A 24,412-nucleotide genomic window follows, 5' to 3' on the forward strand; every position below is an offset into this window, starting at 1 on the left:
TTAAAATACATTGCGAGAGCACTGAAGACACAAATAGTAGTGTAGGATGTACTGGATATAGTGGCACTGGCAACACGCTCGTGTCTAGACAGCTGTGTAAAGATGAATATGTATTAGCAAGTATTCACAGTCTTTCACAATCTTGGTGAAAGGAAGAGTTTCATAGCTATTTTAGATACATTCCAATTTAAAGGGTGCACTGTGGAACTTCTCTGTTCGTCTCCATGGAGATTACAGCAAATATCATGATCACTATTTACATACACTGTCAAAATGTATCTGTAGAGAAAGTGTACATCTGATATAATGTATTAGTATTTTTTCCTGACACTTCTGTTATTGCTCAAAATATGCATTCTTCAAGTTACTGTTCATATCTGTGGAGAGTGGGGTCGCCTCTCCACAGTTATGATCAGTAACTTGGCTGGATGGAGTCACCACCATGTCTACATTGACACAGATACGCTTAATGCCATACTGTGGATCACTCAGGTAAAGTGATAAACTTCTTGTCTCCATGGAGATGTTAAGTTTCTCTCCCTCAGACATTTTACCTGCAGCATTTAGGGGGCGATAGTTTCTATTAGGAGCAGAGTTTGCCTCTCCCATGATAATTTAAACTATTAGATGAGCATGATAATAATCTGCCTCACAGCTGTATTAAAGCATATCAGTTCAACCGCATTCAAAATCAAAAAGGAAAGATTGTGAACGAGGGTACGCGTATTTGAAAACAGATAAGAACAGCGCTTTGTTCTGACAATGAACCGGATTGTTTGGTTTTTCCAGAGGAATCCTTTAAAACTGGGGAACCCAATTTTTCAAGTTATGAAAGTAGTAAGTATTTCAATCCACCCATCTCATTCCAAGCGCTCACAAACCCTTTGGAATGTCGCTCGTCTTCTTCACCGGCATGAATTTTGCACAGGTTTAATATAGTTTATAGAGAAGCAAAGCAACAAACATCAAGCACACTCTAATCCTAAAATATGTTTTCAGGCTGCAGCAGGCTTTTTCATTATAGGTTTGCGATCAATAATATACTTAGTAATTAGATACAGACAGCTCACACTGGTCTGATTTTGTCACCACATGTCTGCTTTTACCTTATAATCTATAGGGTAATCACACACAAACTCCAAAGTTAGCCCTGCGACAAGTTGGCCACTGTCCAGGGTGTACCCCGCCTAAGGCCCGAAGTCACTGGGATAGGCTCCAGTCACCCGCGACCCCAAAAGGGAACAAGCGGTAGAAAATGGATGGATGGACACACAAACTCCTGTACAAGAATGTTTTACAAAATTGACTTCACCTGATTCAGCTCAGGTTTTAAACCATGTAAAGATTTGGTATAGATTTTTCAACTTGTTTTTGTTTCGAAAATTAATCTTTCAGTATCACAAAATTAACAAAAGGCCTTCCCCAAACAAACCAACAAACGTATTGAGAGATAATGCACTATAGCAAGTACCACCTACCACCAACCTCCCACCCTCCCTCTCTTTGTAACAGTAACAGCCTATGGAACATTTTTTGTTTCACTAATGACTCATGACTAAACTTTATGCATCATGGCGTGAAAGAAAATTAAAAAAGGGAAAAGTTGTCACGACATCTCGTCTCTCTCTCCCCTCCTGTCTCTTTCTCGCTCTCTTTCCTTCTCCGCGGGTCGAGACATTATCTTCGGGCTGATGAGAAGACACGGGAGGTTAATCGAAAAAGTATACAAAATAATGATGCATTTACAGATAACTGCAGTGATAGAGGCGGTTCAACAGAGGTGAAGGAATCATTATGTATTATTAGAATGATCTAATAACGCTAACTACTAATTCCAATAATTTGCCTACTTTTGCAATGAAAAACTGCAAAGTTAAAAAGAATGAAAGAATAGAAGGTAGCATATTTTAAGGGGAACACAAAATAATTAAAACTACTGCAGCTCACTACTCCTCTAAATCACATCTACTATTATGGCAAAGTTATTAGATTATATTTTGTACCTAATGTAATTCATAAAAAAGCAATCTACTGAAGTTCAATTATAGCGGATTATAACAATGAACGGCAGTTGTTCTAACAATAGGAGGCTCTACGTGTGCATAAGCACTAGTTATCACCTCATACATGTCTCTGACGCTTTCACACAGTGTCAAAGACGTCAGAACATGCAAGAAGACGGCTGCTATTTTTAACTCCATTTGTAAAGCAAATATAAAAATGGTGTGAGGCGCTTTTCAAAGTCAAAAAGTCAGTTAGCCAGTAAATGACACTTACTATAAAGAAAGTCGTTTTCTAGAGTAATGAGTTAGGGCTGGGAGAAAAAATCTATAACTATAGATAGCTATAGATTTTTCATCAGCAGGTTGCTGGTTTTATTCTGAGATTAATGAAAAACTATATCCGTATTAACAATACCTCCAACGATAAATTGGATAATATATTAAAGAATATACTTTCATTTTCCTCTATCCCAACTTCTTCTTTTATTCTTGTCAATGTTTTGGGAAATGATTTCTGTATCCAATTCAAATTAAAAGAATGAACATGTAATCGCACAGAGCAGTAGAGCCCCTGAATCAGCAGTTTCTTTTGAATTAACTGGGTCGCTTCCTCTCGTTTTAATGAACAGATTTTTGTCTGTTTGGTGGTTCAACATAAGAGCTGGTCAAATGGAGAGGCAGGTCAAAATACATTAAATAATATTAAAACATCATAATAAAGAATCTTTTATTTTATGCTTTCATGACCTTTTTACGATGGAAGAATATCTCAAATTTCAATAGAGTCCATTTCATAACTGGATACAATGTCAAATTCCAGAAAATCCAAACTAATTTCTTTGAGGAAAATATGCCCCTACATGAAATTTGAATGCAATTTTCACTCTTAATGTTTGTTAGGAAGCATGATGCATTGTAAGTCATTTAAAGAAGAGAGAGAAGAGATCAGAAAGAAAGGGAGTGGAGGGAGAGAGAGGGGGAGGGAGAGAGAGGGGGAGGGAGAGAGGGAGGGAGAGGGAGAGAGAGGGAGAGAGAGAGGGAGAGAGAGAGAAAAAGTCAGACGGAGAAGGAGAAACAAAGAGACGTGGACAAGAATGAAAGAAAGTAAAAAAGGAGATACAGCAGGAGAAAGAGGGAAACAGAGAAAGGAAAAACAGAAGGAGTGTAAAAGAAAGGTAGAATAGAGAGTAATTTAGTGCTCGGAGCCTGGACCAGCTCAGACTTGTGCTCAAGGCTCCAGTGGGAACGTGTTATGTAACCTCCTCCTCAGAGCTGGGTTTCACTCTCAGCCCATTTTTTTTCTTTCCTCTTTTTTTGTTGTTAGCCTTTTCGTTTTAATTGATGGAGCAAAACGCCAGTTATTTCCTCTGCTTTTGTAACATGCCAGTTCACATCGCGGCTACATGACTTGCATCGCTGCTGGCCTGCTTAAATATAATCAAATATCCAAGAGCGCTTAAAAGATGAGGGAGTTGAACTTTAAAAGGCAAAATTACTGCATTCACGTAAATATCATTTTTTGAACAGCGGTAAGGAAAAGAAATGTGGTTCTACGGGGGAGATATGTAGATGCTTTTGGAGATTAATTTTCCAGATGGAGGTGGGTTGGACACAATTTTGGGGAAATATGCGGTAAAACCCACAATGAAGCATTATCATTCATACAATAATCAGCTTTTCAGAACAGAGTTAGTAGCTTTTAGACAGAATGAGACCCCATACAGGCACGGGGCGTTAGTGGTGACCATTTTTTATTAAACTGCAAATCATTTGTCTCTAAATTTGGACATACAGAGGAGGGAGAGTCAATGTACAAGCGTTTATAGGTTATAGACATTTGGAGTTTGGCCAATATCACAGGAGAATTGGTCGATACCCATATTTGGCATCAGATTTGTCTTTTTGGACAGACTCATGAGTGATGACCATGTGATTTTTACTGAAAATAGAATTGTGGGCCTCGCAATGGACTTTAAAATCTAAATATAGGTATCGGCTCCAAAAACTCCATATCGGACCATTGCTCGGTAAAAGGATGTCGAGGTGGGAACTGGAGGCACTAGAGGACGACCAAAGAGGAGATCGACGGGTTGTAGAGGAAGATGACATGAAGTTAGCTAGTGCTTCCTGGTTTTGCTCTGCAGTATTTTAGATTATATCCAATAGATGCGTTCCAAAATATATTGCTATTTAAACAATTCCTTACATTCCATCACTGACTGTATTGTTGACTGGAGTGACTTGTAATGCCACAGACTTGACTTTTCCCCTCGCACATTTCCCCTGATGCTTTGCTGACCTGTTGTTGATCCGTGCCCACACTACCTGCTGCTAACACAATTATGGCCTTGAAACATGGCCTCGTGCGCGCCCCTCTGCTCTCGTGCCCCTCTGCACTCGCGCGCACGCCCCACTATGTGCACCGCCGTCGTGCTGGGCGCAGATGTCAGGTGGGACGGTTCTGGCTTGTTTTGAGCGGACCCCACAGAGACGCACAGAGCATGAGAGGACTGTGCTGCATTGACATGGAAAAGCTGGACATAGTCATGAAATGTTGACTTACAATTGCACGTCATGTTAATCTCTAAGAGGCGTAGCTTCACCCGCTTCAACCAGCAGTCTTCTCTAATTTTAGATTTAACAAATGTTTCTTTGCTCCTTGGTACTTTTCAGTTCATTCTTTTACACAGCTATTTCATCAAAAAGTCCCTCTATTCTCCCCATTTTCCGCTTTATTGTTGCCATAAAAGTTTAAATTAAATATGACCTACTGAGACGTGACACTTCAAAGCTGCAGCACTATCATCCAGCTTTTGTGCTACGTTCCCCTAAATTTACTCCCAATATAGATTTCGACAAAGACTAAATTCAGCTGTTATTAAAACTATGCGTCTCATTTCTGACCGCCTGCCGTGCAGCTCACCACAAAAAACAAGCCAAAAAGGGAATAAACTACTTCTGTATGCTTATGCAAGTTCCTGTCGTTTAAGCATATGAAACAATTACTGTGGGAAGTTGCAAGCAATTGACTAAAAAACATTTGGTTGTATACAGTTTTGACTAGCTTGCAAATTAGTCATGGCTTTGGAATACAATTTGCCACCAAATACAAAATAAAATGATTTACTGTGAAAATAAAAATGCAAAAATAAACACAAAATTGACAAAATGTAAGACTATTTGAAGTGTAGACCACAGATGATGTTTGGAAATGATTAGGTTATAAACAATAATATCTTGGCACAAAACTACCGTAGAAATAGGTTTAGCTAGTTTTCCAATTTGCAGGCCATGACATCATAAGGATTATCATAATCATCTTCTGGCTTAAGATATTAGTCCTTTATTTTAGTCCAGATATAGTCTTGGTTTAGTGCTGGTTTAACTAGTGAAGTTGGATATTTCACGAGGTTGAACTGGGCGTGAAAGGTATGCAAACTGTCATCGTATTTCAGTGTAATTTGTCCACATTTGTCATCAGATTGTCCCCTGAAGGCTGCCACAGTCAACAACAATGCCATATTAACTGAAATAATAATCAACAATGATACTAATTGATGCTATTCTATTTTTACATTCAGGAACCTTAACATTTGAGATGAATCGGAATGCTAAACAATTAAAACAATCCCTTGAATTTCACACAGACACAGGAACATTCAGTTCTCATAGAGGACAATGTATTACCTAATTAACAGCAGACTTTGTGATTAGCGGCGCACAGATGGTAGATTGTGGCATAACAATGAATGGTTCTTACCTATTAGTTCCACTTTAGCCTCGTAGTTCCCCTTGTGCTCCGAGTCAGTGCTGGGCGTCTGACAGTTGTAAAATCCTGAATCTGTTTGTTTGACATCGGAGATTTTGAGCTCAACTTCGTTGTCTTTCAGTCGGTTCATAGAGATTTCTCCGGACGCGACCCTTCGGGTGAGGGAGGGGTGAGAGTAGCCGGTGTCAAAGGTCGAGATGATCTTAATCTCAGCTTTGTTTTGGGCTCGGGTCATCATCCACTCGAAATCCTAAACAATATGGACAAGAAATATATTATGGGGGGAAAAAAATTAAGATTGTTCAGTCAATAACAAATGGTACAGGTGCAACATGCAGTTTCTCTGGTGTCTGGAATGTTCCTCAGTAAGGCATTAATAATTTATCTCCATGTAGAAAAGCAGGACTATTAGACCAAGTTACAGGTCAGATCTGTGGAGAGGCGACCCCGCTCACAGTAAGACTATGTTTTTCAGGGCATTTTTCTTTAGGGTTAGGATTAGACAATGTTATTAAAAATATGCAGGCTAAGCTTGTCATAATGTAGAACATTCAAGGCCAAAAGTAAAGAGTGCAATATAACTTTTCTCGTGGCGGTCCGCCACCTGCAAGTCTCCTCTGAAATGTTCCATTGTATGGCATTAATACATCTCTATGGAGACGAGCAGGTGGCGGACCCCCAACCAGAAATGTTCCCTAGTTCACCACAGCACCTTTAAATAAAAGCACTGGTAAGACAAAATACCACTGACTGTTATATTAACCCTTCGGGGTCCGGAGCTTTTTTGGCCGTTTTTGGGTACCTTCAATTTTGCCCTGATATACTACATTAAGAAATGTTTACCAGACCTTTTTTTTCAGCACAACCTCACCTATGATCAGTTAGTTTTTCACTTTGACATACTATTTCAACATACTGGACCTAAACACACACACAGAAAACACAAAGTCCGTCTAGAAAAATTATGTTTTTTTCATTGTAAAACCCTCAAACATGCTCAACCAAGCATTTAAAGAGGTTCAAACTGAACCACAAGGTGCAAATATGAACATATAAAAGTATTCTTGTGATATATACAAGCAATAAACTAGATCCTCAGGCGTTTTTCTATTTGTGCTACTTCTCAAAACAGTTTCTGTCCAAAATGACATAGAGAGCCACATTACAGGCCTTGCACTTCCATGTGAGTGATGTTCAGAAGGAACACTAAACCAGGTCCAACCCAGGTCTAAACCAGGACTAACCCAGGTCTAACCCAGGTCCAACCCAGGTCTAAACCAGGACTAACCCAGGTCTAACCCAGGTCCAACCCAGGTCTAAACCAGGACTAAACCAGGTCTAACCCAGGACTAAACCAAGTCCAACCCAGGTCTAAACCAGGTCCAACCCAGGTCTAACCCAGGACTAACCCAGGACTAAACCAGGACTAACCCAGGACTAACCCAGGTCCAACCCAGGTCTAACCCAGGACTAAACCAGGACTAACCCAGGACTAACCCAGGACTAACCCAGGACTAACCCAGGTCTAACCCAGGACTAAACCAGGTCCAACCCAGGACTAACCCAGGACTAAACCAGGTCTAACCCAGGTCTAAACCAGGTCCAACCCAGGTCTAAACCAGGACTAAACCAGGTCTAACCCAGGTCTAACCCAGGTCTAAACCAGGTCCAACCCAGGTCTAAACCAGGACTAAACCAGGTCCAACCCAGGTCTAAACCAGGACTAAACCAGCTCCAACCCAGGTCTAACCCAGGACTAAACCAGGTCCAACCCAGGTCTAACCCAGGACTAAACCAGGTCCAACCCAGGTCTAAAGCAGGTCTAAACCAGGTCTAAATCAGGACTAAACCAGGACTAAACCAGGACTAAACCAGGTCTAACCCAGGACTAAACCAGGTCTAACCCAGGACTAAACCAGGTCCAACCCAGGTCTAAACCAGGTCTAAACCAGGACTAAACCAGGACTAAACCAGGTCCAACCCAGGTCCAAACCAGGTCCAACCCAGGTCCAAACCAGGACTAAAACAGGACTAAACCAGGTCCAACCCAGGACTAAACCAGGTCCAACCCAGGACTAAACCAGGTCCAACCCAGGTCTAAACCAGGTCCAACCCAGGTCTAAACCAGGTCCAACCCAGGTCTAAACCAGGTCTAAACCAGGTCCAACCCAGGTCTAAACCAGGTCTAAACCAGGTCCAACCCAGGTCTAAACCAGGTCTAAACCCAGGTCCAACCCAGGTCTAAACCAGGTCCAACCCAGGTCTAAACCAGGTCCAACCCAGGTCCAAACCAGGACTAAACCAGGTCCAACTCAGGACTAACCCAGGACTAACCCAGGTCTAACCCAGGTCTAAACCAGGACCAACCCAGGTCCAACCCAGGTCTAAACCAGGTCCAACCCAGGTCCAACCCAGGTCCAACCCAGGTCCAACCCAGGTCTAAACCAGGTCTAAACCAGGTCCAACCCAGGTCCAACCCAGGTCTAAACCAGGTCTAAACCAGGTCTAAACCAGGTCTAAACCAGTTCTAAACCAGGTCCAACCCAGGTCTAAACCAGGTCCAACCCAGGTCCAACCCAGGTCCAACCCAGGTCTAAACCAGGACTAAACCAGGACTAGACCAGGTCTAAACCAGGACTAAACCAGGTCTAACCCAGGTCCAACCCAGGTCTAAACCAGGACTAAACCAGGTCTAAACCAGGACTAGACCAGGACTAGACCAGGTCTAAACCAGGACTAAACCAGGTCCAACCCAGGTCTAACCCAGGTCCAACCCAGGTCTAAACCAGGACTAAACCAGGTCTAAACCAGGACTAAAGCAGGTCTAAACCAGGTCTAAACTTGATCAACATGAAGTGTGCCCCTCATTTTGCTTCACAACAACTATATTACTGATATTGAAATACTAAAACTCTCCAAAACTACTCAAAAACAGCATGATTCCTCTCGTTCGTTCTTCATCTTTGACTATTTGTCATGTGACTAATGTTTACGTTCCTGTGCATCCTGAACATCCAGGTTAGCATAAGGCTAACGTTTTTTTCCGTTTCGTTTTATCACAAAAGACGACAAAGTTATTTTAAGAAATGTAACGCGCGCAGAAAAGAGCGCATATTTTTACGCACATTTTTAATGGAATTGAAATGATCATAACTTTGGTTTTATCGGGTGGATTCAAATAAAACAAAAAACTCAGACGTAGCTACGGGTCTCCACTTCCGTATGACGTCAACAGCGGTCGTCTACGTTGCTTGGTTGTCATGCTACAGGGTCCTAAAGCCGACCACGTCTTCACACGCGTCGGCGCGGGCGTCAACCCCGAAGGGTTAATATAGACCTATATTTCTATTATATTTTTAAAAAAATTGCACATAATTCTCACTTTATTTTTGGCAGCATTATTTTGTAGCATATATGGAGAAAAGAAACAGTGCGATGATGTTTCTGGTTCAGTCCCGACTCGTTCCGGTTCAGTCCCGACTCGTTCCGGTTCAGTCCCGATTGGTTCAGTCCCGATTGGTTCAGTCCCGATTGGTTCAGTCCCGATTGGTTCAGTCCCGATTGGTTCAGTCCCGATTGGTTCATCTTGGCTCAGTCCCTGTTCAAATCTGATTAACTTCTGATTTAGTCTTGGTCCCGGTTTAGTCCCGGTTTAGTCCCAGTTTAGTCCCGGTTTGGTCCCGGTTTGGTCCCGGTTTGGTCCCGGTTTGGTCCCGGTTTGGTCCCGGTTTTGTCCCGGTTTTGTCCCGGTTTTGTCCCGGTTTGGTCCTGGTTTAGTCCTGGTTTAGTCCTGGTTTAGTCCCAGTTCAATCCTGGCTTACATCTGGTTTAATCCTAGTTCCCGTCTTTACAAGTTTATTTTGCTATTCAGACAACAAAGATCGGAGTAAAACCTGATCTTTCTGACACCTTCACTGATCATTGGTTTTACGTTACATTTTAAAGGAGTTTGTGGTTCAACACGTCTGCACTCGTCTCAAAGAAACTCAAACCACTCAACATCACGAGTTTAGTTTTCACAACAAACAGACAAATGCACTGGCCTGATAGAAAGCTATTTTAATGAAGTTATTTAGTGGAAAAAATATACATCATTTAAGTATGGGGAGTCTTCTTCTTCCTTATTACCTAAATATACTTCATTATTCAGATGATCCATTATTTGTATGTAGTCAGTATGTATTTATTATTTGTCCTGTTGCCAGGAGTTGGAATGTCTCTGCTTCTTTCTAAGAACAGTGCGGTGAATTTTATAGGTCTGAAGTTAAACATGTGCCCATGACTCACAGAAGAGAGTCATCCTTAAACAAACAGGGCAAAACATCCGGGCGGCAGTAGCTCAGTGGTAGAGTGCTCGTCTTCTGATCCAAAAGTCGGCGGTTCGACTCCCCGCTCAGTCAGAGCGGTCAGATCCACTGGCCCGCAGGTTGGCGGTGCGATCGCAGCTGCCTCATGTGAATACTGCCGTTGTGTCCTTGGGCAAGACACTTAACCCAACTTGCCCCCCAGTGTCTGCGTACATCTGGGGTGTGAATGTGTGTGTGAATGGGTGACTGGTTCCTTGATGTAAAGCGCTTTGAGTACCTTGACGGTAGAAAAGCGCTATATAAATGTGACCATTTGTGACCATTTAAGCAACACGTGAAACCAGCGGCAACAAGTCATTTTAGCAATGTAGCATTGTAACATTCGAATACATTTGATTTATGTTAATATTAATATTTATGAAGCAATTGTCTTTAGTTGTTAAAAGCCCCTCCCCAATCTCAACCAATGACATGTGCCCGAGGACACACAAGAACATGCGTTTGATTGGGGCTGGGAATCAAACCGATGACCTGCACGATAGTGGCCAAACACTTATTGTTGCCTCAATTTTCCACCAAAGGTGTTATAGTTCTCAACAAGAATTAACCAAAGGAGGACAAAAAGGTGGATCAACGGTTTGAATTTAAGATTGTAAAGGAGAGCGTTACACGAGATGTTCTGGTGACTCAGAAAGTAAAGTTATTTATTGACAAAGCAATAACGGAAACGGGTTGGGAAACAATTGTCTTCAGGTGATTAAAGTGTGGACATGTCTAAACATGTCGTTTCACACTGCCCTTCACATGAAAGCAGAACTGGGGTTCATTTACTTTGCAAATAGAGATATACCATTTTTGTGATAAGATTGAAAATAAACATTACAATTTTAACAATAATATCATCATTGTGACCAGAATTATATAATCAAACTTTCTTCATTAATCATTAAGTAATATGACAAACAGCTAGATAAAAACACTTACATTTAGGTTTACTTTATGAAGTAAAGGTTGAAATGAAAGAATTACCTTTAGCATTTTAATTCTTCTTTAAAGACGGTATGGACGATTTTTCGGCGATTTGAGAACGCAGGCAGAAGTGCGCATGCGCACTCCCCCGTGTGGACTGATACAACACACACGTGCGTTTGTTTATTAGCGCAACGGAGCGCATCACATCTCTCGTCTCCCGTAGATTTCTGTCCACTTCTGCGTCAGCTCGAACTGTCTTTCTCCGTCTTCATTTTGCCCGTACACTGAGGGAACTATATTATGATAGATCCATGCGCTTAGGCACGCGGAAACGTGAGGAGGAACCGCACGCGGCTGCAGGTGAGCGATAGGTGCGTTTTATGATTGATACGTGGCAGGACTAATGATTTATCCACGCCACGATGAAATATGATACAAAATTTGCTGAAAAAAATCGTCCATACCACCTTTAAGTCTGGAAGATTACACTTCTACACTTTTATTTGATTAGCTGAATATTGTTCTTATTATAGATAACTTGTAGACAATACATCACCAACAGCTCATGCTAAGGTGTTCAACAAAAGTTTTAAAAGCCTGGATAAAGCGTTGGATGAGAAAAATGGTTTGTTTACCTGTTCGTCTGGTCCGCCATAGTCAGTGACATCACAGCGGATAGAAATGGGCTGGCCCTCCACTCGTATCAACGGACCAGGAGGAACTGAGACTATCCGACTAAAAACTCCACCTGAAACAAAACAAAAACATGTACAACAATTATAAACGTCATAATGTAATCATGTGGGGAAACTTTTGGTTAGCCCCTCAAAAAAAATATTCTCTGCAAAAGATGGACTATTGTAGGTGCATTAATAGTAGTAGGAGAGGTACACGTTTTAGACACCAACCTGACTTCTTACTCTCGTAACTTCATTGCAGAATAAAACCATGTGTCATCTAAATGCCTTCACAAACGGCTCTATCTCTGAAATTCATAAGGATTTCACGTTGTTAAAATGATGGAGTTTGACCCAATTAGTGTCTGAGCTTTAAGTGTTTTTGAAGAGAGGAGCAGCATGAAGTCTGTGCATAAAAGAGAAATGAAATGTCAAACTGCTGCAGGACGAGTCGTATTGCTGCAAACACAAATTTGTTTAACAATTATTCACGACTTCTGTGACCTAACAGTGACATATTTCAAGTGTGTCCAGCTTTTACGAAATGAAACTTTCTGAAAGGCAAAATAAAGATAAATGTGACAGAAACAATAAAGTTCTTAACATTTAGATCTATTTTTGGGCTGTATATTGAACAAAAATTACGTAATTTTGCTTCTAATGGTCACGATTATAATTGTTTTATTCTTACTATATTAGTAAGATATTTTATAAATATATATATATATTATTAGTATATTGTGACCTGAAAAATTAACCTAAAAATCGTGACATTCCGAGTTGTGATTAACGGTGCTGTCCGAAATGTACATCTACGATTCTAGTGGCCTTTCCAGCTCTTCTTTCTGCTTCCCTTGCTGTCACCTTTAACCTTTGCGTCTCCAGTGCACTGTTGCCCATACATTCCTATTGTCTCCTAAACAACAGTATCTCTGCACCATCTTTGACAGCACCCTTGGGTTCTCTCTCAAAAACAGTCTGACGTTTCACTTGTTGTGGCTCGTCTTTCTCATGACACAGCAATGCTTTACGTCTCAAACATTTTGTCCCCCTTTTCCCTTCTTTGCCCATGACTTTGTTTTGCAAGCTCATGGCATCGTTGCAAAACCTACCGTTTCATAGACTGGAGTTGGGTGGTCTCGGCCATTGTTTAGACTTGGCTTAGCCCCGACAGTCTCATTTAATCCTGGTTAGGACATGGTTCAGGCGAGTCCTGTGGGTAATCATGGTTTAATCATGGTTTTGTCCTGGTTTAGTCCTGGTTTAGTCCCAAATCAGTCCCAGTTTAGCCTTTCGTGTTGGTTAAATCTTGGTTAAAATTCTGGTCTAACCCTGATTCTGTCCCGAGTTAGCGCCAATTTAGTCCTCCGTTTTATCCTGGTTTAGCCCTGATAGTCTTGGTTAAAAACTAGTTTAGATCTGTTCAGTTATAGTCTTGGTTTAGCACCGTTCGTGTATATTTCCCTTGGTTCGAGCCCTTTATGTATTTATTTAAGTGCTTTAAAAATCCATTTTAAAATCCAAATGTTGCTAGTTGAGCAAAACAGTGGCTCATAGGATCTTTTCAAAACACATTTCCTCCATCAAACCTGCCCTGTAACTTCTTAAAGCTAATAGCGCATTAGCCTTCTCCCTTTGTTTGTTGTGTAATTAGCCTAGCGCTGGTGCCTCACATCTGGTTTGAATTCAATTGGACTGTGAGGGAGTTTCACAGGTGAAGCTCGGGACATTCCTGAAAATAAGGAGCGTGTACCAACAGATACTGGCGTTTGTGAGAGGGAAAATACAGCAAATCAGTAAAAATATGTGCTAGAAAGTTAGAAAGCATATGCAAGTACTTTTGAATTGAATATACATCTTAAAATTTAAATTAGACATTTTCCAAGCGTGGCAAACCCTCCATCAGAAAAGATACACAACTGGTGAAATTAGTAAGTGCTGATTTAGTCTTTATTTAGTCCTGGACAGCATTAGCAGGAGTTTTGTATTTATCTACCTCGTCTGATAACTGGTCAGGTGGACGGAAACATTCTCCTCATGTTTTAGCCTAAGGAGTTACCGTGTGTTTGATGGGTGTGACCCAACAGACAAAAACACAATAAAAGACCAGCCCAGTTTGAATAATCTCTGACCAAACAAAATGATCAATAGGTTTAAATACACGATACATTGTTTTGCATTATACCAGAGCTCAATTAGGGTATTTTAAGAGAGCCCACGCCCAAATAGTGTAGTTGCTATGAACCTCTAGGACATTCTTGTATTTTTTTTACTATTATTTTTTTTTAATTCATGGGTTTCAGCTTTATAGGCGCCATTTTTAGAACTTTTCACCAATCAAAAGATGGAATATTTTATTTTTTATCCTTAAATAGATAGGACCATTCACTAGTTTACACTTAATAAAAATTATCTTACCGGTACTTCACTCACCTACTGTTTTTTTATGACTAGTTTGTGATCCTGATTTAGTCCTGGTTTACTTTGGTCACTTTGTTTACAAATGATTTACTTTTTTTTCTGATCTTGTCCTTTTGATACGTTTAGTCTTGTTTTTTTACTCCTGGTTCAGTCCTGTTTTTTTAGTCCTGTTTTTTTAGTCCTGTTTTTTTAGTCCTGTTTTTTTAGTCCTGTTTTTTTAGTCCTGGTTTTTTAGTCCTGGTTTTTTAGTCCTGGTTTTTTAGTCCTGGTTTTTTAGTCCTGGTTTTTTAGTCCTGGTTTTTTAGTCCTGGTTTTTTAGTCCTGTTTTTTTAGTCCTGGTTTTTAGTCCTGGTTTTTAGTCCTGGTTTTTAGTCCTGGTTTTTAGTCCTGGTTTTTAGTCCTGGTTTTTAGTCCTGGTTTTTAGTCCTGGTTTTTAGTCCTGGTTTTTAGTCCTGGTTTTTAGTCCTGGTTTTTAGTCCTGGTTTTTAGTCCTGGTTTTTAGTCCTGGTTTTTAGTCCTGGTTTTTAGTCCTGGTTTTTAGTCCTGGTTTTTTGTCTTGACTCGGCCCTGGTTTAGTCCTGGTCTATTCCAGACATAGATGGGACACAGATGTACCAGGACTAAACTGGGACTTCTTGCCTATCACTCATCAGTCTAAACATCAAACCAGGATTACCGGTACGAAAAAAGTTTGAAATAAATCCAAAATGTAATGAAATGACTCCTTACCACACTGAAATAAGTCTGACGTCATTCTGAGCTGTTCTCTTGGGTGCAGCTATACCTCGAGCTAAATTGTCAGAAAGATTAATTTAACTCATCTAAAGCAATCAACAACACGCAAAGGCCATTTCCCCCACCACAAATCAGATGGAGTTAGTGAAATAAGGTCTGAATAAATTAAAGGAGAAAGCGTGACATGTTTTTAAAGATATTGGGTCATTTGCCCCGAGTCAAGACATCGTTCAACTTATTACCAATTGCTGCATAATGAGGGACAAATTGAGCAACAAAATATAGGTAGTAAGTGAGAAGGTTTTGATCTGGTTCAGTTCTGGTTTAGTCCTCCTTTGAGCCAGTTCTGTAAAGATTTAGTCCCCAGTTTAGAGATTAATAGGTGTAGGCCAGGTTTAATCCAATGGTAAGTTCCAGTACTGTATTTTAACTCTGGTTTAGTCCCAGTTTACATCTACAGTTACGTTTAGCTCTGCATAAGCCCTAGTTTCAACATGGTTTAGTCACAGTTTGAATCTGGTTTGGTTCTGGTTTAGTCCTGATTAGGTTTAGCTCCATGCGTTTAGTCCTACTTCACATACTCGTAAATAGATAGCAAAATTGTAACCAAAATTGCCTGAGCTACAGAAATGGTCAAATCCTCTTGCTGCTGACTCAAGTCTTGGTTTAGATTTAGGGAAAAGATTTTGAACTTTAAGCCTCCTCCACCTGGGATATTTTTGAAAAGGTCGAAGTATTTTCCTATACATCTTCTACCAGGCTTTTGGACGGGGTATTTTAAAATGTGGACAGGCATTTTCGAGTGCAGGGACGGCCGTTTTATTTATAAATCTTAGAAAAAAGTGAATATTACCATTAAATCGGGCCGGGATGCATTTGACAATAGTCCGCCATTACAGTTTACTGTTGTGAAAATTTGCATGCTGCGCGCTGATTGGTCGACAAAGTGTGTGTGCTTGGCGCTGATTGGCTGCCGAGCTGTGGTCCGGAGAATGCCGAAGCTACTTGTTTTTTCGCCTAGTCGGCCCCCGTACCCCCGGACAAAATTATTCGGACGGAGTGTTTTCAAATCCTTTCTAAAAGCCTGTCGTCTACTACCTCTACCACTACCACTGACAATGATTAGAAAAATAATATACTGTTATAAACTCTATCTTAACATAAAAGGCGTAATGGACGATTTTTTGGCCCAAATCTGAGTCTCTTTCCTCGTGGCGTGGACTGTCGATTAGTCCTGCCACGTGTCAATCATAGGATGCACCTACCGCTCACCTGCAGCCGCATTGGCTCGTCCCCAGGAGAGCAGCACGTTTCCCTGTGTGGATCTATCATAATACAGTTCCCTCAGTGTACGGGACAAAATTAAGACAGAGAAAGACAGTTCGAGCAGACTAAGAAGAGACGGAAATCTACGGAGACAAACGCACGTGTTGCCGCGAGGCTTTTCTCTGCTTCCGCACTTCCGCTTCAAATCGCCCATTACGCCTTTAAAGACACTATTTCACGTTTATGATGGAAAGTACACCACATGCTGCTTCTCCTTGCAGATGTTTCGGCTTTGCAGTATAGTATATAGTATAGTATCCATCTCCACAGGAGACAGGAAACAGGAGCAGCCACATGTCAGATCTGTGAAGAGGCAAGCCCGCTCACTGTGTAACATTGCATGTTTTTCTATGTTTTTTGCAATAAAACACCTTAGATGCGTTTAATTTCCTGTTGTAGAGCATTCCAGGCAAAGCAATGACATCTCCGTGGGGACAAGCAGGTGGCGCCAACAGAAAAGTTACATAGAACTAGCACTCTTGTTTTGTTCTTTAATGGCTTTAATCATTAAAATATATTTTTCCAATGGTCCTTTTCCTATCAGGGAGACGCACAGCAGAGCTCCACATGGGGGACATTCGATCATCTTACACTTCACTAATTTAAGCTTCACAGGGGAGAACCGTATCACGTTTAGGTCTGCCAAGTCCTGGTCATTCAGGGGCCGGGTGTGGACTTGTTTTGCCCCAAATCCTTAATACCAGAAATGTGACTAAGTGATGTGCTGGCTGGACTGACCCTTAGTGATAATAGATGTAGCTCAAATGATGAGTAGTAGAAATAATGACAACATGACTGGACTGGGCCAGAGCAGCCAATGGAACCCTGTCAAAACTGCTCATCTTAAGTTAGTCATCATAGCAGGATGTGTCCAAATGTGTCAACTCAAATGTCAATGGATTTCCAATTAACTTACAATAGGCAACATCCATGTCTCCTCCCGTCCAAAGTAATAAACCTAATACAATATCGGTTAAAACAAATAAAAAATAAGCACTGAATATGTAATTGTTGCAAGGTAAGCCAACATAGAGCTCATGTCCAACTGTCTTAAACGCACAGATCACAATGCAAAACTCCCATTTAAAACATTATATTTTAACACATTTTACCTCATATATTAAAAAGTATCCACGTTTGCTGAATAGAGTAGTATTATGATTTTAGGATATCTTCTAAAATTCGGCTACACAAAATTGAATCGCAGATAGGCATGCAAGCAGTTGTTTTAATGTTTTGTGGTAACCATTTTCTGGAGAAGGTTGTAGAAAAGTTCAAATTAAACTAATAATATAGCTACGAAGTAAAAATACGCGTTGCCGAATTAACATGCACAAATTCACCAATTTGTTCATGCAAATCCTTATTTGATTAACTTAAAACAACTTTGGCTACACCCAAAAATGTAAATTCCCATAAATCTTAAACGTGGTTCAGCAAAAGATGACGGCGGAGTTTTAACAGACGTTCTTACCTAGCAATGAAATCCCAAAGAGTAGACTAAATAAGCAGCTTTTAATGCACATTTTTGGACAGTTCCTTGCCATCGTCGTCCCGTTTTGAGTCGCTGTATTTTCCCCACAGCGACGGGGTGAAACACGTCCTACTCCCAGGCGCAAAACCTCGCCGGGAGAAGTGACTCCTCTCCGGGCACCGCTTGGCACCACACGCCGCGCACAACCACCACCACCAGCAGCGGCGGCGGCAGCAGCAGCAGCAGCAGCAGCCTTCAGACACGCTCTCCCGGCGGGCAGAGAGAGAATAAAGGCTCTCCTGCGATAAAACCTCCAACAGTCAATGGTCCGGGATGGGGCGAAGCGAGGTATAGTCCACGGCGAAACGTATCCGGGAGAATGCGCGCAGGAGCCGGGCTGAAAGTAGTGGAATGACCGGGAATGTCAAGCGACGAGTGTCCGCCGCCGGAAGTAAGGTGAAGGAGGAGAGCCGGGGAGGAGGTCCCAGCAGCAGCAGCAGAAGAAGAGGAGTCTTTACTTTCAGGTTAACGTCTTATTTGGACAAAGTTTATATCTTCCGCCAATTAAAACGTGACATTGATCCTTGGGTTTAATTGTGGCACATTTTGATTTTTGCAAATGGATTTGGTAATTTTCTGTATTATTGCAAATCAGACATTTTATTTCAATATCTGTATAACTTAGCACTTCTAGGAGTAGCTTTGTTTCAGATTTAAAAATATGAAATTAATTTGAATGAGATGTAGAGGATTATGGACATCGATATTGTTAAAATAAGACAATATACTACTATAACAAATTACCTATTTGGCAAAAAAGAGTGGGAACCACTGGGCTTCTGTATTAGGTTGTATCCCAACAGACATCAAATTATATAAATGGTTTAAGTTAAGTTATTTATTTAGGCTAAAATGACATGAACTGGCAGATATAGATTGTTTACAGAAGTATAAATGGGCAAGACCCCATTAAACTCCCAAATAAATCATCCTATGTAAGCTTGGTAATGTTATTTGAATGCACAAATGTTTTGTAAGGGGTATTATTCTTGTTTGGCTGGTGCCAGGTTTCTGCAATGTCTTATTATGCCTATGACTTCATATTGGTGGCTACAGCATTAGTTCTATGCATTTTTATCCTAAATCACATATGCATATTATCTGATTGCATCCATTACAAATTGCTAAAGCATTTTATTGACATAAGTAACATTATAACATGGACTGATTAAAATGAAATGTTTTGGGGGTCTTTTTTTCCAATTTGCGCCTCCCTCCAAAGCTCTTTCTGCCCACCCTCACTGGAGCCCCCTTCCCTGACAAATTTGGTTTTGTTTGCTTTATTTGCATTTGTTAACTTCATTCACAGAGTTTCTTGTCATGTTAATTGCTGATCCTGAACCACTTTTATTTTCAAATAGGGAAGTTTAACTAACAGGATTTAACTAATGAGACTAAACAATCAACCGGGACAAAGCCAGGACTAAATCAAGACTACCTGGTTAGTAGCACGGGAAGAAGCAAGCAGCATGACTAGACCAAATCTGATGTGGAAAAGTTAGGAGACTAAACCAGGAATATTTTACTTCACAAGAACTGAAATAAACCAGTACCAAATCAGTTCTAAAAAATACAGAAAAAGGACAAATCCTGAAATATAGGATATAACATTGTTTAAATTGAAAAACAAAATCAAATAAAAATAAATTACAAGGACGACAGGCAGCAGTAAATCATGCTTGGGACCAAAGAAGAGATCTGGTGTTATCTGAATGAACTGAAAACTAAACCACAAACTATGACTAAACCAAGACTTGACTAAGACTACCTAAATAAATAAAAGGGAATAATATGTACTGTCCAGGGCAATTGGGTCATGCAAATTATTTTTAAAACATGATTTCATGCTGCTACCAATTTTAGTCGTCCCTGTTCAGTTCAGGATTAGTCCTGGGTTAGATCTGATTGTAAATAGTCCTGAATTTTAGGCCTTTTCCGATTAAGGATGAAACCGGGTGTAATCTCGAATTATCAGTATTAAACCAGAATGAAACAAAACCAGGTCTAATCCAGGACAAATACTAAACAGCAGCCTTTAAATGTATCTATATAAAACACAACAAAAAAGAGTATATTTGGAACTTGAATTGCATAATAAAACAAAACAAAGTAAAAATTGTCAGTCCTACATTGAGTGACAGTTACCACAATAATGGAATTGCTATGGTGGGTTAATGGGGGCAGTTTTTCCAGAGCTTGGGGGGTCTTAGCACCGTCCCCCTCCTGCAACATGTTTACATACACACAGAGGAAGGAGTCAAAGGTCACGACCCACAGTCGCTCCACGTTTTGTCACCTCAGGGTCAAAGGGCAAAAATCTAAAGCAAGAGTTACATTGAAGATCCTATTTATAGACTGCATAGCTGCTATTTTAGTATCAGCCCACTATTTACAATTAGAACACACTTTTACAGCTAAATAAATGTTGCACAAACTTATATTAAATGAGTTAAACTATTTTTGTGGTAAATGATAACAGAGCTGTTGTGGTAGACCTCTACAGAAGTACAGTAGGCAGATAATGACTTTGTCTTACCTTTTTAAATTATTTATTGAATCCTATGTTAAAACCATTGACTGTAAACATTTCAATTAAATCGAGTGATATAATGTGGTAAATGGACTCTCGTGTGAGAATTAGATAAAAGGCGCCATCTGCTGGACACATTTAGCAATCTGAATTTCAAACCTGTTTTATTTTCTTTTTACGAGACTGTTTATAAGACTCTCACTTTTATGACTTTTTTCCACAGATTTTTTTTACATTAATAACAACTAGGCTATTTCTATAAAACACAACAAAAACAGAAAATACGACAATTACTACTACAACAACTACTACTACTGATTTGTTTCACTATTTCATCAATATTTCTTTGTTATCTTATTCAAATTGCAATAAAAATACACCCTCCATAGATGCAAAGAATGGTATGATTACATTTTTCAGTTATAGCTGACGGAAATGGGGTGGAAAAACTTGCTCGTATCTATTGTTGCTCTTCCAGTTGCTTCAGTAAACCCGTTCAGGAAACCACCAGGTTGACTCGTTTCTGAAAACCACATCTCGATTCAGAGCAAAGACAGGATACAAGTGCAACATGAGCTTCACAAATGATAAAACCAACTCAGAAATTTACCAAAAACACACTATCTTTATTTAAAAAAAAAAGACAAATACAAAGCACACAATTTCTTCCCCTTAGCAATAAATATTTGTATTTACATGCTATTGTCTACATCAGTATGGTATGATATTTATACATAAACGTATAGAATGTGAAAAAATGTCTCATTTTCCGTCAATCAAAAATGGGTTGATTTATCCTATTAAAAATATAATAATGAATCATTTGTCTGGCCAATGGTATAATGTGACTTTTTAGTTCTCAAATAGAGGAGGCTATATTGTTAATTATTTGACTCTATCTGCATTTAATTGTACTCAAAGTATAATTCAATATTCTAGTTTAACAGCTAGATTTAAGGTATATATCTAAATAGTTATCGCTCTTGATTTCTTTGTATTCTGCTGTTCTGCTTGTACATGTAACACAGAAATGTTTCCATTGTGGGAGAATTGAAGCTTCACTTATTATTCAACATAGTCTACTTAGTTTAGGAAACATAGTCCGATACGCAAATCTCTGTCTACTTTGTCCACCACTCAGTTTATTAACATCAGAACCAGCCACAGGAGCGGCGAGAGGGGACTGCATTATCCCCTTCAGGAAAAGTATCTTCAGTCAAACTGCTTTTTCTGTCCGCGCTGCCTCAGACTGGAACCTCACACCCACAATTATCAGAAATGCAAACTCATATCACACCTTCAAAATGCAGTTTGCACATTGCAAACAAGATCTGTCAACACTAACTACACCTGCTCTCTCTGCTGCCCCTGCAGGCCACCTGCCCTGTATCTGTGTGTGTGTGTGTGTGTGTAGGTGTGTGTGTGTGTGTGTGTAGGTGTGTGTGTGTGTGTGTGTGTGTGTGTGTGTGTAGGTGTGTGTGTGTGTGTGTGTGTAGGTGTGTGTGTGTGTGTGTGTGTAGGTGTGTGTGTGTGTGTGTAGGTGTGTGTGTGTGTGTGTGTGTGTGTGTGTAGGTGTGTGTGTGTGTGTGTGTGTGTGTAGGTGTGTATGTGTGTGTAGGTGTGTGTGTGTGTAGGTGTGTGTGTGTGTGTGTGTGTGTGTGTGTGTAGGTGTGTGTGTGTGTGTAGGTGTGTGTGTGTGTGTGTGTGTGTGTGTAGGTGTGTGTGTGTGTGTGTGTAGGTGTGTGTAGGTGTGTGTGTGTGTGTGTGTGTGTGTGTGTGTGTGTGTGTGTGTGTGTGTGTGTAGGTGTGTGTGTGTGTGTGTAGGTGTAAGTGTGTGTGTGTGTGTGTGTGTAGTTGTGTGTGTGTGTGTGTAGGTGTAAGTGTGTGTGTGTGTGTGTAGGTGTAAGTGTGTGTGTGAGTGTGCGTGTGTAGGTGTGTGTGTGTGTGTGTGTGTGTGTGCGTGTGTGCGTGTGTAGGTGTGTGCGCGTGTGTGTGTGTGTGTGTAGGTGTAAGTGTGTGTGTGTGTGTGTGTGTGCGTGCGTGTGTGTATAGGTGTAAGTGTGTGTGTGTGTGTGTGTGTAGGTGTAAGTGTGTGTGTGTGTGTGTGTGCGTGCGTGTGTGTATAGGTGTAAAGTGTGTGTGTGTGTGTAGGTGTGTGTGTGTGTGTGTGTGCGTGCGTGTGTGTATAGGTGTAAGTGTGTGTGTGTGTGTAGGTGTAAGTGTGTGTGTGTGCGTATGTAGGTGTTTGTGTGTGTTTTCCATATGGCGTGTGTCTGCTCTCTTATGTGTCTGTTGGTTCGTAACTGGACGATTCATGTGTCTGTGCCATATAATGTAAACAGTGTAAATATTTCTAGCGTCTATGTAAAATCAGTGCTTTATTGTATTTTTTTATTCCACGTTTTAAGCTTTCTCTTTTGAATCCTTTGACCTTTTTTAAAGATTGCAAGATAGGGCCAATACAAACATAGGCTGACAATAAGCATATTAAGTCCTATTTAAAGGTCCTGTGTTAACCACCAGTCTTTTCTGTTTCTGTTTGATGTAACCTTATCTTCTTTCTCGTGGTTGACTTTGCTAGATACTGACTTGTCCAGGCCTGATCGTGTCAGATCTTGGAAGCTTAGCAGGGATGGGCCTGGTTAGTCCTTGGGATGGGAGACCACTGGAATACCAGGTGCAACAGTGAGGCAATAGTAGTAGTAGTGCACACTGTACTAATGTTGTGTCTTTGGGCAACACACTTAACCCACCTTTCTGCTCCTAACCAGGTCTAAAATCCAGGTCAAATCTAGGTCTAAACCGTGTCTAAAGCACCTCTGATAACACCACTGGGTACAATGTGCCAAGTGTCAGAAACTTGATATATTATCCGACTTGGTAAAAATGCCACATACCATTTAAAAATAAAAGTCCAAATTTTGTCACATATCTTCTTAGTTTTTATGTCCTTCGAGGTTGTTTTCTGGGCTTTGGGAGAGGTGGTGGGCTCTCTTCACCATTGCCAATGGTGGGCACCTGGAAAAAGTAATTACTCAACATCAATCAACATTCGCAGTGAAAAGAACCATCATTTTTCAACATTCTCTTGAATAAATGTATCATTTTTACATAGTTGCTCTATTTCCATTAACTTCCACTGGCCAAAATAACACTTTTAGAGGAAAAAAAATGCTGAAGCAAAAAGCAAATCATATATTCATTCTAGTACTACTATTACTGCTGCTGTTGTTACTACTAACGCAAGACGTTTGGAGAAATGTGCACACATTACGCACACAGGGTTAATCTCCAAATACGAGAGAGCCTGCCTCTGTGCCCCTGACACATTTGCTGAGGGTTTAGAACGAGTCACGACTTTGGCCTCTGTCCCTCCTCAGTCCCTCCTCAGTCCCTCCTCAGTCCCTCCGCGGCCCTTTCTGTCCCTCTGCTCGCGCTTATGTCCTTGTTCACTTCTCGCTTGTCTCCAATCCTCCCTTTTCGAGTCTTAGTTTTAAACTTCTCTTCTGACCGCTCATTTGGTGTTATAAAGCATATCTGAAGCAAATGTGTGCATTCGTTTCCTTTCCACTTTGATACTATGTGCTTTTCCTGTTGAATGTGAAACATAAGTGCAGAGGTACGAGTCACCTCTGCGCAGTAAGCAGTCTGTGTGTGACAGTCGTGGACCCGCAATGGTAAAAATGATCTACAGTGACGAGAAGTAACGCAAGTGCGTCTTCTCCTTGAAACACCTCATTTACTACAGCTAAGCGTCAATTTTGCACTGTCCCACTGCAGACAGGTGACTGACCTGCCCTGGCTGTGCAGGAGAAGAGACAGAAGGAGAAGAGAGCACTCAGAGAGGCTCATATATGTGTGAGCCTCTTCAGCTTCATGCACAAGCCAAAGAAAGACAGTCACAGTTTGTGAATGTCATTTATCCTATTTAAACTCTAATTATTACTGTTATGTCAGGCTAATATGTGATTATATAGTTTTAAATTATATTGGTTTATTTTATTGATACTTAATTTCTTGAGGCTGTTGTTGGGGCGCAGACACATTTTTTATCTCCCAAGGGGGACGCGCCAGAAAAAGTTTCCTGTCTGAAGGAACGGTGCAACACAAATGTTCAAATCATGTTGTCAACATAAAG

The 24,412-nt window shown here is 40.6% G+C and overlaps 1 protein-coding gene across 2 annotated transcripts in view; it reads right to left on the minus strand.

The window, feature by feature from the left end:
• The window catches only part of ptgfrnb (prostaglandin F2 receptor inhibitor b), a 72,663-nt gene extending 54,563 nt beyond the window's left edge, over window positions 1–18,100 (minus strand). The window contains exons 1-3 of one of the 2 annotated variants that reach the window (XM_072439628.1): window positions 17,685–18,100; window positions 11,687–11,799; window positions 5,764–6,022 (exon numbers count right to left, since the gene is read on the minus strand). In XM_072439628.1, the coding sequence (XP_072295729.1) occupies window positions 5,764–6,022; window positions 11,687–11,799; window positions 17,685–17,757 (445 nt within the window). In that variant the 5' untranslated portion in view covers window positions 17,758–18,100. The remainder of the gene's footprint in view (window positions 1–5,763; window positions 6,023–11,686; window positions 11,800–17,684) is intronic. The other variant, XM_072439619.1, reaches the window with a different exon arrangement.
• Between the last annotated feature and the right edge of the window lie 6,312 nt (window positions 18,101–24,412).

The sequence above is a fragment of the Eucyclogobius newberryi genome, unplaced genomic scaffold (assembly GCF_026437365.1).
Source record: "Eucyclogobius newberryi isolate DKJ021-1_F unplaced genomic scaffold, fEucNew1.0.hap1 SCAF_1, whole genome shotgun sequence".
NCBI classification, from domain to species: domain Eukaryota; kingdom Metazoa; phylum Chordata; class Actinopteri; order Gobiiformes; family Gobiidae; genus Eucyclogobius; species Eucyclogobius newberryi.